Below are 14,280 nucleotides of genomic sequence, written 5' to 3' on the forward strand. Positions count from 1 at the left end.
AGCAACTTAGTAAAGCTCATTACCAAAAACAAAGAAAAATCTATCAACTAATGACTAGATTTAAAAAAAGAAACAAAAACCATGCGGCATATCTATCCAATAGACTCTCATTTGGCAATAAAAGGGAAGAAGTATCGACACATACCACAACATGAATGAACCCTGAGAACAGTACCTTAAGTGAAAGAAGACAGTTACGAGACCACCTATTGCATCACTCCATTTCTATGAAATGTCCAGAATAGGCAAATCCATAGAGACAGAAAGGAGGTCAGGGGTTGCCAGTGGCTGAGTTGAGGGAGATGGAAAGTTACTGCTAATGGGTATGGAGTTTCTTTTTGGGGTGGTAAAAATTTTCTAAAATTGATTTTAGTGATGGTTGAACAACTCTGTGAATATGCTAAAAAAAAAACCCTTTAAATAGAGTGAATTTTGTGGCATGTAAATTATATCTCAATATAGCGTTTTTTTTTAAAAAGGGATTAACCCCAAGTACCAGCCCTACACCAGAAATTTAACATACTTGTTTAGGGAATGTATTATTGCCCCATTTTGCTTCAAAGTCCATGCCTTACCTCCTTAATCACATAGTATCACCTAGTTAAGGAGTGTTCCTGGTGAGAAGACCCCCCTGCAGAGTTTACTGTTAAAGTCAATATAACACTATTCCAATTGTTTGCTCTTTAAATTCTATGACAGTTGCCTGTACCTGTCATTGCAGGAATACATCCATCTATTCCATATAAAAATGGTAGATTGGGATTTGTTTGGATTTGTATAGCTAACAGCTCATCAATATTTGCAACAAGCACCTTTACTCATTGCTGACAAGTGTGTAGTGTTTGTATACAGTAGAATTCCTTTTAGAACCCAAACAGGAAAGTGAAAGAAAGCCCACATATACAACAAGATTCATAAAGAAAATGGAGAAGGTCAGGAGAAAGTCAGGACAGGAAGAATAAAAAGACCCACCAAGAACCATTTCACTTTTTTGACTGAAGCAAACATTCAAATCAGAATATATGTGGATTCAAACAAAGCACACAACAAACACAGAATTTTTAAAAATATACTTACAATGTAATTGATCCATTACATCCAGTTGGTCAAAGACTAAAAACCTGATCAACAGTTTTCTATATAAATGGTAGGTAATCTCCATGTAATAGGTGTTGTATCTCAACCAGACTACATAAAGACTCTTAGGGTAGAAACTGTAAAAATCAGCTCTTGTACTTCTCCCTGTTTTTCTAATCTTCTCCCCAGCCCCAAATCATAGCTATTCATAAAATACTGTATACAGCAAGTGTCTAAAAATATATATTTCTGGCCTATAATTTTTTAATGTGAGAAGGAAACATTCAAACAGTATGTTGAGACCCTATGACAAAATTAAAGGAAGTTGGATAACATTAAACCAGCCTTATTCTTTCCTCTACTGCTGGTAACTCTTCCTTAGAGAGCTGACCCTCATACCTCATTGCTGGTCCACCCAAAGCTGTCAGTGAGGTCTGTTGTGGATGCAGCTTCCTGGTCTAAGAGCAGAAGCTGGGCAAACAAGCGCTGTAACTGTAAAGGGATGATTCGAACCTGAATGAGAAACAAACACATTTCTAAATGAATTCTTTAAGTGTTGATTGAGGCTTTTGAAAACAACTGCACACTAGCTTTTTTATATCTCCCAGTTCATTCAGAAGAAAGTTTACAAATATCCTATTATAAGGAAAAACTATGATTCAGTTCTTCTGTGAAAATTCTAATTCAATCCAAAATATAATAGTTATTTGGAGTTTTCTACCTTGATATGGTTCAGATAAACATTAAAACTCAAATAGGTCCTAATAAACCACTCAATTGATTACAGATTGACAGTAGTTTGAATCTCTTCTAATAGTCCAATATTTCTTTAAAATATCTCTCATACACATAATTTCCCCCTCTGTAGAAATTTTCCAGGCACAATACTGTATCTCACTCTGGAGTTCTCAGCACACCCTGCCTCACTTTCTCCTGGCTCCAAGTGAGTTCCTGCCTTACTTGATGTGGTGAGGGCTGGTGCAGACTGAGCAATGTTGCTTGGACTCTGGTCTATAGGCCAGACTTTATTGAAAGGAGAATAAGTATTTAGAAATTGCAATGGCAATTTGACATTCCCATGGCATTTTTATCATATACTACAAAAGTGCTAATCTGCAATAGATTGGGAATAAAAAGAAATACACAAAAACAGGTCCTCTGCCATACAGGTAGTCTGAGAAGCACTGGGCTAGATCATGAAAGACTCCTAAGAAGTACAAATTTGGGCCTGAACATGGTAAGAAACTTTTGAATTATGTTTAAGCAGGGAGGAACGTGATTAGATCTGCACTTTAATATCAACACAGTAACAAACAAAATAATAAATTAACTCATTACTCAATTTATTTCCAGAGTACCAAATGAAAAGAATACCAGTCTCTATTTTTTTTGGGGGGTGGGGTGGGTATTGTTGCAAAAAAAGTGCTTTAAATAGATTTCTGGGGGAAGCTAATGTGGATGTTCTGCAAATATTTCCTTCACCAGAAGAAAGAATAAGCATAGTAAAGAGTGCTACATGTTTATAAAGCTGTAGCAGTATTGTACTTGGAAAAGTGATTATTTCTCAGAAGTAAAATTCCACTACCCACAGGGTATAGGCCAAATCACTTTCGGAAAAGATCATATTTGATAATTAATAAAATTATTGTTTTGTGAATAAGTCACTTAATTCCTTCTTTTAAAAAAAATGTCCTGAATACTCTAAAACATCCCCAGTAAATCATAGATGTAATACCTTTGCATCAGGTTTATCCTTATCTTCAAATAAACCAAGCTCCTCCGGGCCAAGAGAAAAGAGAGCTTCTATACAAAAAGGTAGAATCAGAGATGCAAATGACATTATTTCATTTCAAAAAATTGTTTTAGAAAGCCAAGACCACCTTTAAGTAAAATCAAGTAGATTCAGAAATACGACTGTGGCAATATTTATACCTTTACTCTATACACTTTACTTTCTTGTAACATTTTTAACCAGTGACTCTAAGAAAATAAAGTGGCATGCTAAGGCTTCAGCATTTCCTAATTCTAGGAAAGGAAAATAATCTTTATGCATAAAACTAAAAACAGTAACATCAGAAATCTTTCATGGCTTCCCACTGTCTATGGCATCAGGTACCAAAAGCCAAAAGGAATCTTAGGAAATACAGTAGTGTTGCGGTTTTCCTGCCACATGTAAGGCTAACAACCATCCTTTTGTGGGAAGGATCCCCTTTTACTCTGAGATGCCCTTTTTTTTTTTTTGGTGTGAAAATGTCTTTTCCGTATTGAAGGTAATAACAGATGACAGTGGTCTTAGCTGGAAAAAGAAGAAGTTGGCAACCCCATGTGCTTAAATTTCAGAATTTCTTTATCACCCAGCATCTAGGTGATGTGCCACCCAACGGGGCATATTTGAATCTTTTGAGAAGTCTGTATCTAAGCCCAGGTAGGAACTCTTACTACGGAACTCTGATATACTCCAGGGATACAAGGAATGGAATAAATGTGTCTCCTATTGAAAAACTACTGCTGCCCTAGTGCTTACTGTTAATGAATGTTATATTCTTTCTAAGTGCTGGGACTGGGCAAAAATGAACTACAAATCTACAAGTTAAAGCATAAAACCATACAAGAACTTTTATGATAATCTCCCAGTACTCTCAGCTACATTGTAATGGAGTACGATGGAACCCAATCTAGCCCTATTATTCAAAATACTATTCCAAAATTTTTCTTCCCCAGTTCTCTGACAGTCCTTATCCTTTCCAAATTATACCTCCCTGTCAATCAGCATCAGGATTCTGGCTAAGCTATAAAAGCAGTGCACATTGTGCACTAAGATGTCAAATCATGTGCTTAATCCCCTTTGCTAGAGAGGAAGCTGGCCTGTGACTCTCAGTACTATTCTTGCCTAATGGTACTCTCCGTGACCTGCCCTACACTTGACCATTTTCCTCAGTCCCTTTGAGGCTACGTTTCTACTTCAAGTTGTCCTTTAACTTCAACTATATTAAAACCTGGAAAAGTGTTATCCCTATTAGGAATCTACTTATTAGTGCTGGAAATTTCTAGTGGTGGAATTACTGATTGCATCAGGGAGATATTTTTATGGAGGGGATTGAGTCAAGGCTAAGAGGTACCACTTAAATCCCACATGCAATCCAATCCATTAAATTGCTCCTGGGAAGGTAACAGCGGTAAATATTTACTAAATATCTGGAGGCAGGAAGTCTTTCTAAGCTTAGAAGCAACAGAAGAACCACAAAGATTTGATAAATGTGGTGGTAGTACGGAAGAGGAACATGGCAAACCAGGTACAGGATGAGTCAGGCTGTCTGTCCTCCTAATATGGAGACACTGTGGAAAGCTGAGCTACAAAGCCATGTAGTGCTGGGGACCCCAATCAGGGCCAGGTGAAGGCAAAGTAATGTTCACCCTGAGCCCATGGGAACACAGCTCCTAGGACCCTTGTGGAGGAAGCTGGTTTGCAGAGATGGGATATGGGAGAAATAAAGAGAGAGAAATAGGGGCAAGAAATCAAGGGTCCAATAAGGTCAGGCTAGCTTCTTGCAGTTGATTTCTGAGATCCCCTATATTCTTATAATAATCCCCCTTTCAAATTTAGCTAATTTGAGTTGTGGGTCTGTTTCTTGGATACAATCCCTTACCTAAAATCTCTGGGTCTTTGGAATTCAGCATTTCCAGAGTTTATAAAGATAATATGAAAAAAGTGGTTTTTTTTATATATACATATATATATGTATATATACATATATAAAATGTTACATTCCCAGCAGGGTCTGGGACAGTTTCCATTAATCAAACAGATTAATATTCCTGTAATGAATGTATGAATATTCACCCACATGAGATAACTAAAAACTGTAAATAGCCTCACACCAGGTCTGGTTGTGAAGCCAAACAAGTTCAGGTGAGATCAGATAAGGGTGTAAGCTTTCCAGATTTCAGAAATGTGTACGTATGAACGACTGTGGACCCATATAAATAGTATGATACCCTTCCCCACTCCAAAAGGTAGATATAATTGTTTGGATAACTCTGGCTTAACTGTTTGCTATTCTGGAGAAATTTTAAAACTCAAACAGTGTGACAATAATGAAGACTGATACTTATGACAATTGTCTTTATGTTGTACTTCAAATTATAGGAATTAAAAAGAAATATATTGCTTTTTTATTTTTTTACTAAACATTATTGTAATCACCCAGGATATATTTAAGTTTCACATTTCTCTGCAGAGGGAATTACCAATTTATACCTTACATTTGCAACAGTAAACACATACTGTAGAATATACCTTTACGATAACTGGTCCATTTGTGATTTTGCATAATTAATTACATGTAAAGAAGATGGTACATATTGCTAGTCAAACGTACGTAACATAGCATACCTCTGAATTCAGGTGTGAAATGAAGAGTCTGAAGAAGGGAATTGAGGTAACAGGTTCCACCCTGATTTCTGATTCCGCTTAAATTGGTGAATTCTCTAGGAGCAGGAGGCTCCAAAGCTTTAGTCTTTAATTTCTTCCCTTTTCCATACTGATTATTAGACACAGTGGAATACTCCTCTTCAAATAGGTCCCCAAACATTGTGCAACTAAATACTACCCTTAAAAAAAAGTGACATATAAATGCTTTTATTTTTAAAATAAATTTTCCCCAAATCCCCCCACCTTACACTTGGGAGTTGATTCTGTTGTTTCTTAGAACACAGGACTACTGTTTCTATGTACAGTAGTTGGGTTTTGGAGGCAGCAAGATCTAGGCTTTTTTCATCCCTGTCAGGATCCTAAGTACCTGTGTGACCCTGGATATGTTAATCTGTTTTCTTATGTGTAAAATGGGATACCATCTGTCTCCTCAGGTCATTTAAACTGTCAAATGACATAACGAAAGAAGGGCACTTAGTGTACAGGGTTTGGCCCAAAATAAGTAATAGCTGTTTTTAAAAAGGCACGTTCACATCACTAATTTTTTTAAAAAAGAAAACCTGTCACCACAACTAATCCACTGCTGGGATGGCAAAGTCAACCCTAGATTCTTAGACTCACTCACTAAAATCTCTGCTTGTCACACTCTTCAGTACTATATACCAGATTATGACATTTAAATTAAACGGATCAAGTTAACTTTTTTTTAGAGCAGTTTAGTACATAGTCCCGAAGCTGTTGGGCCGGAAGAAGTTCACTGGCGGGGGAGGGGGAAAGGAGGGCGAAGGGCGGGGAAGACTGCAATTAAAATTATCGAGCCTAAAGGCCTTCCAATATGTACCCACTAATCCCATCGTTAGGCCTGGGGGCCTAGGTGACTTCCCCAAGGTTTCACATCGGGTGTGGCGGAGGGTCACTTGGAGATGAGAAACGTCACGCGCCTAGCATAGTTGCCAAGAGACAGGAAGCGCTGAAATGCAATTATTTTTCTTTTCCTCAGAAGAAAACTATAAAAAACACAACTCGAGAGTCTGGCCTCGAGCTCGCTGTCTGCATTCCTGAATTCCCAACTCCTACGGCCGGCCGAGGCCGGGGCCTTCCAAGCCACCACAGGCCCAGGGGCGCGAAAAGGCAGAGATCCCCGTGGCCCGAGACCACTGTCCCGACTCCAGGAGAGCGCCGCGTCCTCAGGCAGGCCTGGGCCGCCTCTCGCCTCGCCCTCCTCAGGCTGTACCACCAACACTGTACCTACGCTTCCCACGTCCCTCCCTGGATCCCCGGCCGCCAGCCGCACTTACTGCCTAAAGCCCAGACCCCCGCCCTGGCCAAAACGCGAAGCGAACGAACCCGCCCCAACTGGGCGCCGCCATGTTGGCGAGGGCGGGTCTCCAGAAAGTGATTTATGGATCGTGGACTATGCTTCCCAGGATGCCCCGCTGGAGCGCCGGCCCCTCGCGCGGGGCCTTATGGGAAATATAACTCCTCTGCTCCTAGAGTTTGGGAACTGGAACGGGAGCGGGAAAGGTGAGCTCGCTTACAAGTCGGCTGGTGAGTTCGCGGGTCCACTCGAGCAGGGAAGCACTCATTCGTTCACATTTTTAAGATTATTAAAAATTAACCCTTTAGATCAAGGGATCATAAGGACCTTTAAGGCTCATTACATACGGTTTTCTAGGGAAAGGGGTGTTAACACTATGGAAGAGAATCTCAACAGGGAGAATATCGTGAAAGCCCGGAAGGATTACACCATTGAAGAGGCCCATGTTGTTACAGAAAAACTGTGAAAGCCATCAAGCCCCAAACAATACAGTAGTGCTGAAGAAAACTGTGTCTCGATGTTGTGTGTGAGTTCACAGGATTTACAACAGAGCCTATCAAGGAAGTCATGGAAGAGATTGTGGGTATGGCACAAAAAAAAAAAAAAAAAAAAAGGCATAAAGTGTTTGAAGATCTAGATCTTGGAGAAATTCAAGAGTTAATAGATACCACATCTGAGGAATTAACAGAAGATGATTTGATGGAGATGAGTGCTTTTGAATCAGTACCAGACAATGAGGAAGAAGATATAGAAGAAGCACTGTCAGAAAATGAATTGACATTAGACAGTCTTGCAGAAGGATTCTGATAATTTAAGACTGCTTTTGACTTCTTTTACAACTTGGACCCTTCTATGATATGGGCATTGAAAGTAAAGCAAATAGTAGAAGAAGGATTAGTACTGTATGCAAGCATTTTTATTTATTTATTTTTATTTTTTTGAGACGGAGTCTTGCACTGTCGCCTGGGCTGGAGCACAGTGGCACGATCTCGGCTTACTGCAACCTCTGCCTCCCAGGTTCAAGCGATTCTCCTGCCTCAGCCTCCTAAGTAGCTGGGATTACAGGCACCCGCCACCAGGCCCGGCTAACTTTTTGTAGTTTTAGTAGAGATGGGGTTTCGCTATGTTGACCAGGCTGGTCTCAAACACCTGACCTCATGATCCACCCGCCTCAACTTCCCAAAGTGCTGGGATTACAGGCATGAGCCACTGCGCCCAGCTCAAGCATTTTTGAAGAATTGAAAAAGCAAAACTATCAGACAATAATTATGATGTGTTTCCATAAAGTTAAACGGAGTGTGCCTGTCTCTCCTGCTTCCCCTTCCACTTCCTCCACCAATTCCCCCTCTGCCACTCCTGAAATAGCAAGACCAACCCCCCCATCCCACCCCTCCTCAACAGCCCAGTCAATGGGAGGCAGTGAGCATGGTGACCTTTATGGTGATGCACTTTCACTTAATGAATAGTAAAGATCTTTTCTCTTCCTTATGACTTTTAACATTTTCTTTTCTCTAGCAGACTTTATTGGAAGAAAAATACAGCATATAATACATATATTACACAATATTTATTAATTGACTGTTTATGTTATTGGCAAGGCTTCCAGCAAACAGTAGGCTACTAGTAGTTATGTTTTAGGGGAGTCAAAATTCTGTGCTCATTTTTGACTGCACGAAGTTGGTGCCCCTAATTCTCGCTTTATTCAAGGGTCAGCTGTAGTAGCAATGAACAATTGAAAATTGGAAATACCACTTAAAATAGCATAAAAAATATGAAATACTTAGAGCTAAATCTGACAAAAGATGTGAAAGACTGTACACTAAAAACTACAAAACTTCAATGAGTGACCTAAGTAAACAGACATGTTCATGAATTGGAAAACTCAAAATTTTTAAGATGTCAGTTCTCCCAGTTCATCTATAAATTCAATATAATCCCAACCAAATCCCAGCAGGCTTTTTTTTGTGCAAATTGGCAAACTGATTCTAAAATTTTTACGGAAATGTAAAGGATCTACAATAGCAAAAACAACAATAGAAAACAAGAAAAAATAGTGGACACTGACTCATTTCAAAACCTCCTACAAAGGGTAGTAATCAAATATTTCATAAATATGTCAATGGAACAGAATGAAAAGTCCAGAAATAGATACACAGTTGTATGAACAAGTTTTTACAAAGGTGCAAAGACAATTCAGTGGAGAGAACAGTCTTTTCAGCAATTGGATATCCATACCCAAGAAAGCAAGAAAAAATATTACATCTGTGGTCTTTCCAAAAACCTATAACCCCAGTCTATGATGAAAACATTAGACAAACTCAAACTGAGGAACGTTCTACAGAAAAATTGACCAGAACTTCTCAAAACTGTCAAAGTCATCAAAAACAAGGGAAGTCTAAGAAACTGTCACAGGCTAAAGGAGGTGAAGGAGACATATGATTAAATGATTAAATGTCATGTGGTATCCTGGATGGGATCCCAGAAATGGAAAAGGACATTAGGTAAAAATTAATGACATCTGAAGAAAACATAGACTTTAGTTCATCGTAATGTATCAAATGTTGGTTAATGAGTTGTGATAAATATGCTACAGTAACATTTAACAATAGGAGAAACTGGTACAGGATATATGGGGATTTTCTGTGCTATTTGTTGCAAACTTGCTGTAAATCTAAATTTATTCCAAAATAAAAAGTTGGATGGAAAAAAAGAGAGTCCACAGACTCGGAAGAAATATTTGCAGCACATGTATGTGATAAAGGAGAAATATCCAAAATGTATAAAGAACGTTTAAAATTCAACGAAGAGAAAATGAAAATAAACCAATTTTTTTTTTATGTGCAAAGATTTGAACAGACATTTACCAAATAAGGTATACAGATGGGAAACAGGCACATGTAAAGACACTCAACATCATTAGTGATTAGAGAAATCAAATTAAAACCACAGTTTAATTTACACACCCATTAGAATGGCTGAGAGGAAAAAGACTGACAATACCAAATGATACAGTTTAGGTATTTGTCCCTTCCAAATCTCATGATGAAATTTAATCCCCGGTGTTGGAGGTCAGACTTAGTGGGAGGTGTTTGGGTCATGGGGGTGAATCCTGCTTTAATGTCTTGGTGCGTTCCTCTTGATAATGCATGAGTTCTCCCTCTATTACTTTCAGTAAGAGCTGATTGTTTAAAAGAGCCTGGCACCTCCCTCCTTTTTCTCTTGCTTCTCTCTCACCGTGTGATCGGCACCTTCTGCCTTCACCTTCTGCCATGAGTGGAAGTAGCCCAAGTCTCTCACCAGATGCAGATGCTAGTGCCATGTGTCTTGTACAACCTCTAGGACCATGAGTCAAGGAACATGCTTTCTTTGTAGATTACCTAGGCTCAGATATTCCTTTATAGCAACACAAACAAAGACACCAGGTACTGGTGAGTGTGAAGAGATCCTGGCAGAAGGCAAGGAGGAACAAGTAACATGTTATGTGGATGACAGCAGGAAAAGAAGGAGAGCATGTTCAGGGAAACTCCTGTTTTAAAACCATCAGAACTTGTGAGACTTACTGTCAAGACAACAGCATGAGAAAGACCTGCCCCCATGATTCAATTACCTCCCACCAGGATCCTCCCATAACTTGTGGGAATTGTGGGAGTTATAATTCAAGATGAGATTTGGGCAGGGACGCAGCCAAACCATCTGATTCCACCCTGACCCCTCCCAAATCTCATGTCCTCACATTTCAAAACCAAGCATGCCGTCACAACAGTCCTGCAAAGTCTCAGCATTAACTCAAAAGTCCACAGTTCAAAGTCTCATCTGAGACAAGGCAAGTTTCTTCCACCTATGGGCCTGTAAAGTCAAAAGCAAGTTAATGACTTCCTAGGTACAATGAAGGTACGAATATTGGGTAAATACAGCCATTTCAACTTGGAGAAATTGGCCAAAATAATGGGACTACATACCCCATGCAAGTCCGAAATCCAGTGGGGCAGTCGAATCTTAAAACTCCAAAATGATCTCCTTTGAATCCATGTCTCACATCCAGGATATGCTGTTGCAATGGGTTCCCATGGTCTTGGGCAGCTCTGCCCCTGTGGCTTTGTAGGGTACAGCCTCCCTCCAGGCTGCTTTTACAGACTGGCATTGAGTGTCTGTGGCTTTTCCAGGTGCATGGTGCAAACTACTAGTGGACTTAACATTCTGGGTGGAGGGATGGTAGCCCTTTTCTCACAGTTTCAATAGGCAATCCTCCAGTCGTTACTCTTTGTGGGGGCTTCAAACCCACATTTCCCTTCTGTACTATCCTAGCAGAGGTTCTCTGTGAGGGTCCTGCCCCTGCAGGAAACTTCATCCTGGACATCCAGGCATATCCATACAGCCTCTAAAATCTAGGCAGAGGTTACCAAACCTCAATTCTTGACTTCTGTGCACCCACAGGCTCAACCCCCCATGGAAGTTGCCAAGGCTTGGCACTCACACCTTCTGAAGCCATGGCATGAACTGTACTTTGGCTCCTTTTAGACACAGCTGAAACAGTTGGGATGCAAGGCACTGAGTCCCTAGGCTGCACACAGCAGGGGGCCCTGAGCTTGGCACATGAAACCATTGTTTCCTCCTAGGCCTCCAGGCCTATGGTGGGAGGAACTGCCATGAAGACCTCTGACATGCCCTGGAGACATTTTCCCCATGGTTTTGGAGATTAACATTCAGCTCCTCGTTACTTATGGAAATTTCTGCAGCCAGCTTGAATATCTCCTTAGAAAATGGGATTTTCTTTTCTATCACATGGTCAGACTGCAAATTTTCCAAACTTTTATGCTCTGTTTCCCTTTTAAAACTGAATGCCTTTAGCAGCACCTATGTCACCTCTTCAGTTCTTTGCTGCTTAGAAATTTCTCACACCAGATACCCTAAATCATCTCTCTAAGGTTCAAGTTACACGAATCCCTAGGTCAGGGGCAAAATGCTGCCAGTCTCTTTGCTAAAACATAACAAGAGTCACCTTTCCTCCGGTTCCCAACAAGTTCCTCATCTCCATCTGAAACCACCTCCGACTGGACTTTATTGTCCATATTGCTATCAGCATTTTGGGCAAAGCTATTCAACAAATCTCTAGGGAGTTGCAAACTTTCCCACATTTTTCTGTCTTCTTCTGAGCCCTCCAAACTCTTCCCATCTCTGTCTGTTACCCAGTTCCAAAGTCACTTCCACATTTTCAGGTATCTTTTCAGTAGCAACCCACTCTACTGGTACCAATTTACTGTGTTAGTCTGTTTTCATGCTGCTGATAAAGACATGCCTGAGACTGGGGAATTTACAAAAGAAAGAGGTTTAATTGACTTAGAGTTCCACATGGCTGGGGAGACCTCATAATCATGGCAGAAGGCAAGGAGGAGCAAGTCACATCTTACATGGATGGCAGCAGGCAAAGAAAGAGAGCTTGTGCAGAAAAACTTTTATTTTTAAAACCACCAGATCTCGTGAGACTTACTCACCATCATGAGAACAGCATGGGAAAGATCCACCCCCATGATTCAATTACCTCCCTCCAGGTTCCTCCCATGACATGTGGGAATTGTGGGAGTTCCAATTCAAGATGAGATTTGGGTGGGGACACAGCCAAACCATATCATTATTGAATTTGATTTGCTAAAATATTGTTTTAAATTTTTGTATCTAAGGTCATGAGGGTCTGTAGTTTTTCTGTCTTGTCACATCTTTATCTGGTTTTGGTATTGTGGTAATGTTGGTCTCACAGAATGAATTAGGACATTTCACATGCTTCTGTTTTCTGGACTAGATTGTGAGAAATTGGTATTATTTCTTCCTTCAGTGTTTGGCAGAATTTGTCAGTGAAGTCATCTGAACTGTACCTTTTTGTTTGTGGGAACATTTGAATTCAAAATTCAATTTGAATTTAAAAGGTACAGATTATGTCATTTGTGTTATTAATTTATTTTTGTGTAAAGTCTGACAGCTTGTGTCTTCTAAGAAATTTGTCCATTTCATCTAAATTGTAGATTTTATTGGCATGAATTTGTTCATATTCTCTTATCATTTTAATACCTGTAGAATCTATGGTGATACTACCTCTCCCATTCCGGGTATTGGTAATTTATATCTTCTGTCTTTTTTTTTCTAATCAGCCTGGCTAGAAATTTGTCAGGTTAATTGATCTGCCCAAAAAGTCATCTTTGGTGTCATTGGTTTTCTCCATTGTTTTTCTATTTTCTATTTCATTAATTTCTACACTGAAGTAAACCTCCAGGGAAGGTAGATCACTCACTGTCATGTTTGTTTTTCAAGGACAGTCATCTGCCAGTGCCCCAGTCACCAAGGGACAGGTGACTAAGCAATGTCTAGTACCCATTGACGCATCCTGGAGGGAGCCATCTTGTGCTCCTACAAGGATTATGCCCTGAGGTTGGCTGCTGATTCCCTCACTAAATATGCCTGACACGCTGGGCTAATTCATGGAAATCTGCATGATGTAATTCAGCCCAATGCAACAAGAATTCCGTCAACTTCCTCTGTGCCAGGTATAGCATGGGTGCTGTGGAAGAAGGATGAAAATAGGAAGAAGACATAACCTCTGTCTTCAGGGGGTTTTCAGGATACTGTGGGTGACCAATACATATTCCTGAAAGAAGGCACCAGACCGATGGGATAAGCCCACAGCAGAGGCCTACAGCTCTGTTCAGAACGAGGAAGCAGAGCGGGCTGAGAGAGGCAGCTCAGCAGAGTGCTTAGGAAAGGATAGGGCCACGACTCCCCACTGCAGGTAACATATCTAAGGAAAGCCGTTTACAATAGGTGACGGTCACATTCCATCAAATCTCTGGAAGGGTTCATGGAGGTGGGGTTGTCAATCTTATTTCAGCCTTTCAAAGGCCTCTCAGGGTTTGGAAATGGAAGCAACAATGCCTGTGCATTGCAGAGGCGCAGGTGAGCCCCCATTTCCTGCCAGTTAGGAAGTTAGTGCTGAGGGCCTTACTGTCTTTCCTTGGCACGTGAGATACCAGTTCCTTTCTGGGCATAGAGCTTTTTGTTGTCTGAGGATAACATCCAAATTTTGCTTTGAAACACATTTCAAAAATATGAGCTTTATTCAAATTTACTTTCCTTTTTATCTTTCTGAATTGTTAAGGTCCAAAAGCATTGCTGAATAATTCTGTGTCTAAACACCCATTGCAACACAGGGCATGATCTATCCCCAAGGCAAAGAACATAAGGTACGCTTGTCTGGAAAATGTACACGTAGGTATCTCAGCAAATGCTACTCGTGTTATTATGAGTAATTCATTGGCAGTGATTGTGACTTTTTTTTTTTTTTTTTTTAATGAACAAATAACTACATGCCCTCTACTGGGGTCAGGTTTTGTGCCTTTACTTCTCCCACCTACTGTATCATAGCAGCTTAGAATCCCAGCTGCTCACTCTGAGCTGAAGTTCTCTG

The 14,280-nt window shown here is 40.2% G+C and overlaps 1 protein-coding gene across 2 annotated transcripts in view; it reads right to left on the reverse strand.

Moving 5' to 3' along the window:
• USP40 (ubiquitin specific peptidase 40) overlaps positions 1-6,965 on the reverse strand; it is a 93,601-nt gene extending 86,636 nt beyond the window's left edge. Inside the window, exons 1-4 of one of the 2 annotated variants that reach the window (XM_025405196.1) lie at positions 6,808-6,965; positions 5,471-5,688; positions 2,813-2,880; positions 1,477-1,590 (exon numbers count right to left, since the gene is read on the reverse strand). In XM_025405196.1, the coding sequence (XP_025260981.1) occupies positions 1,477-1,590; positions 2,813-2,880; positions 5,471-5,669 (381 nt within the window). In that variant the 5' untranslated portion in view covers positions 5,670-5,688; positions 6,808-6,965. Of the gene's footprint in view, positions 1-1,476; positions 1,591-2,812; positions 2,881-5,470; positions 5,701-6,807 lie in introns of those variants that run through there. The other variant, XM_025405197.1, reaches the window with a different exon arrangement.
• Between the last annotated feature and the right edge of the window lie 7,315 nt (positions 6,966-14,280).

The sequence above is a fragment of the Theropithecus gelada genome, chromosome 12 (assembly GCF_003255815.1).
Source record: "Theropithecus gelada isolate Dixy chromosome 12, Tgel_1.0, whole genome shotgun sequence".
Classification (NCBI taxonomy): domain Eukaryota; kingdom Metazoa; phylum Chordata; class Mammalia; order Primates; family Cercopithecidae; genus Theropithecus; species Theropithecus gelada.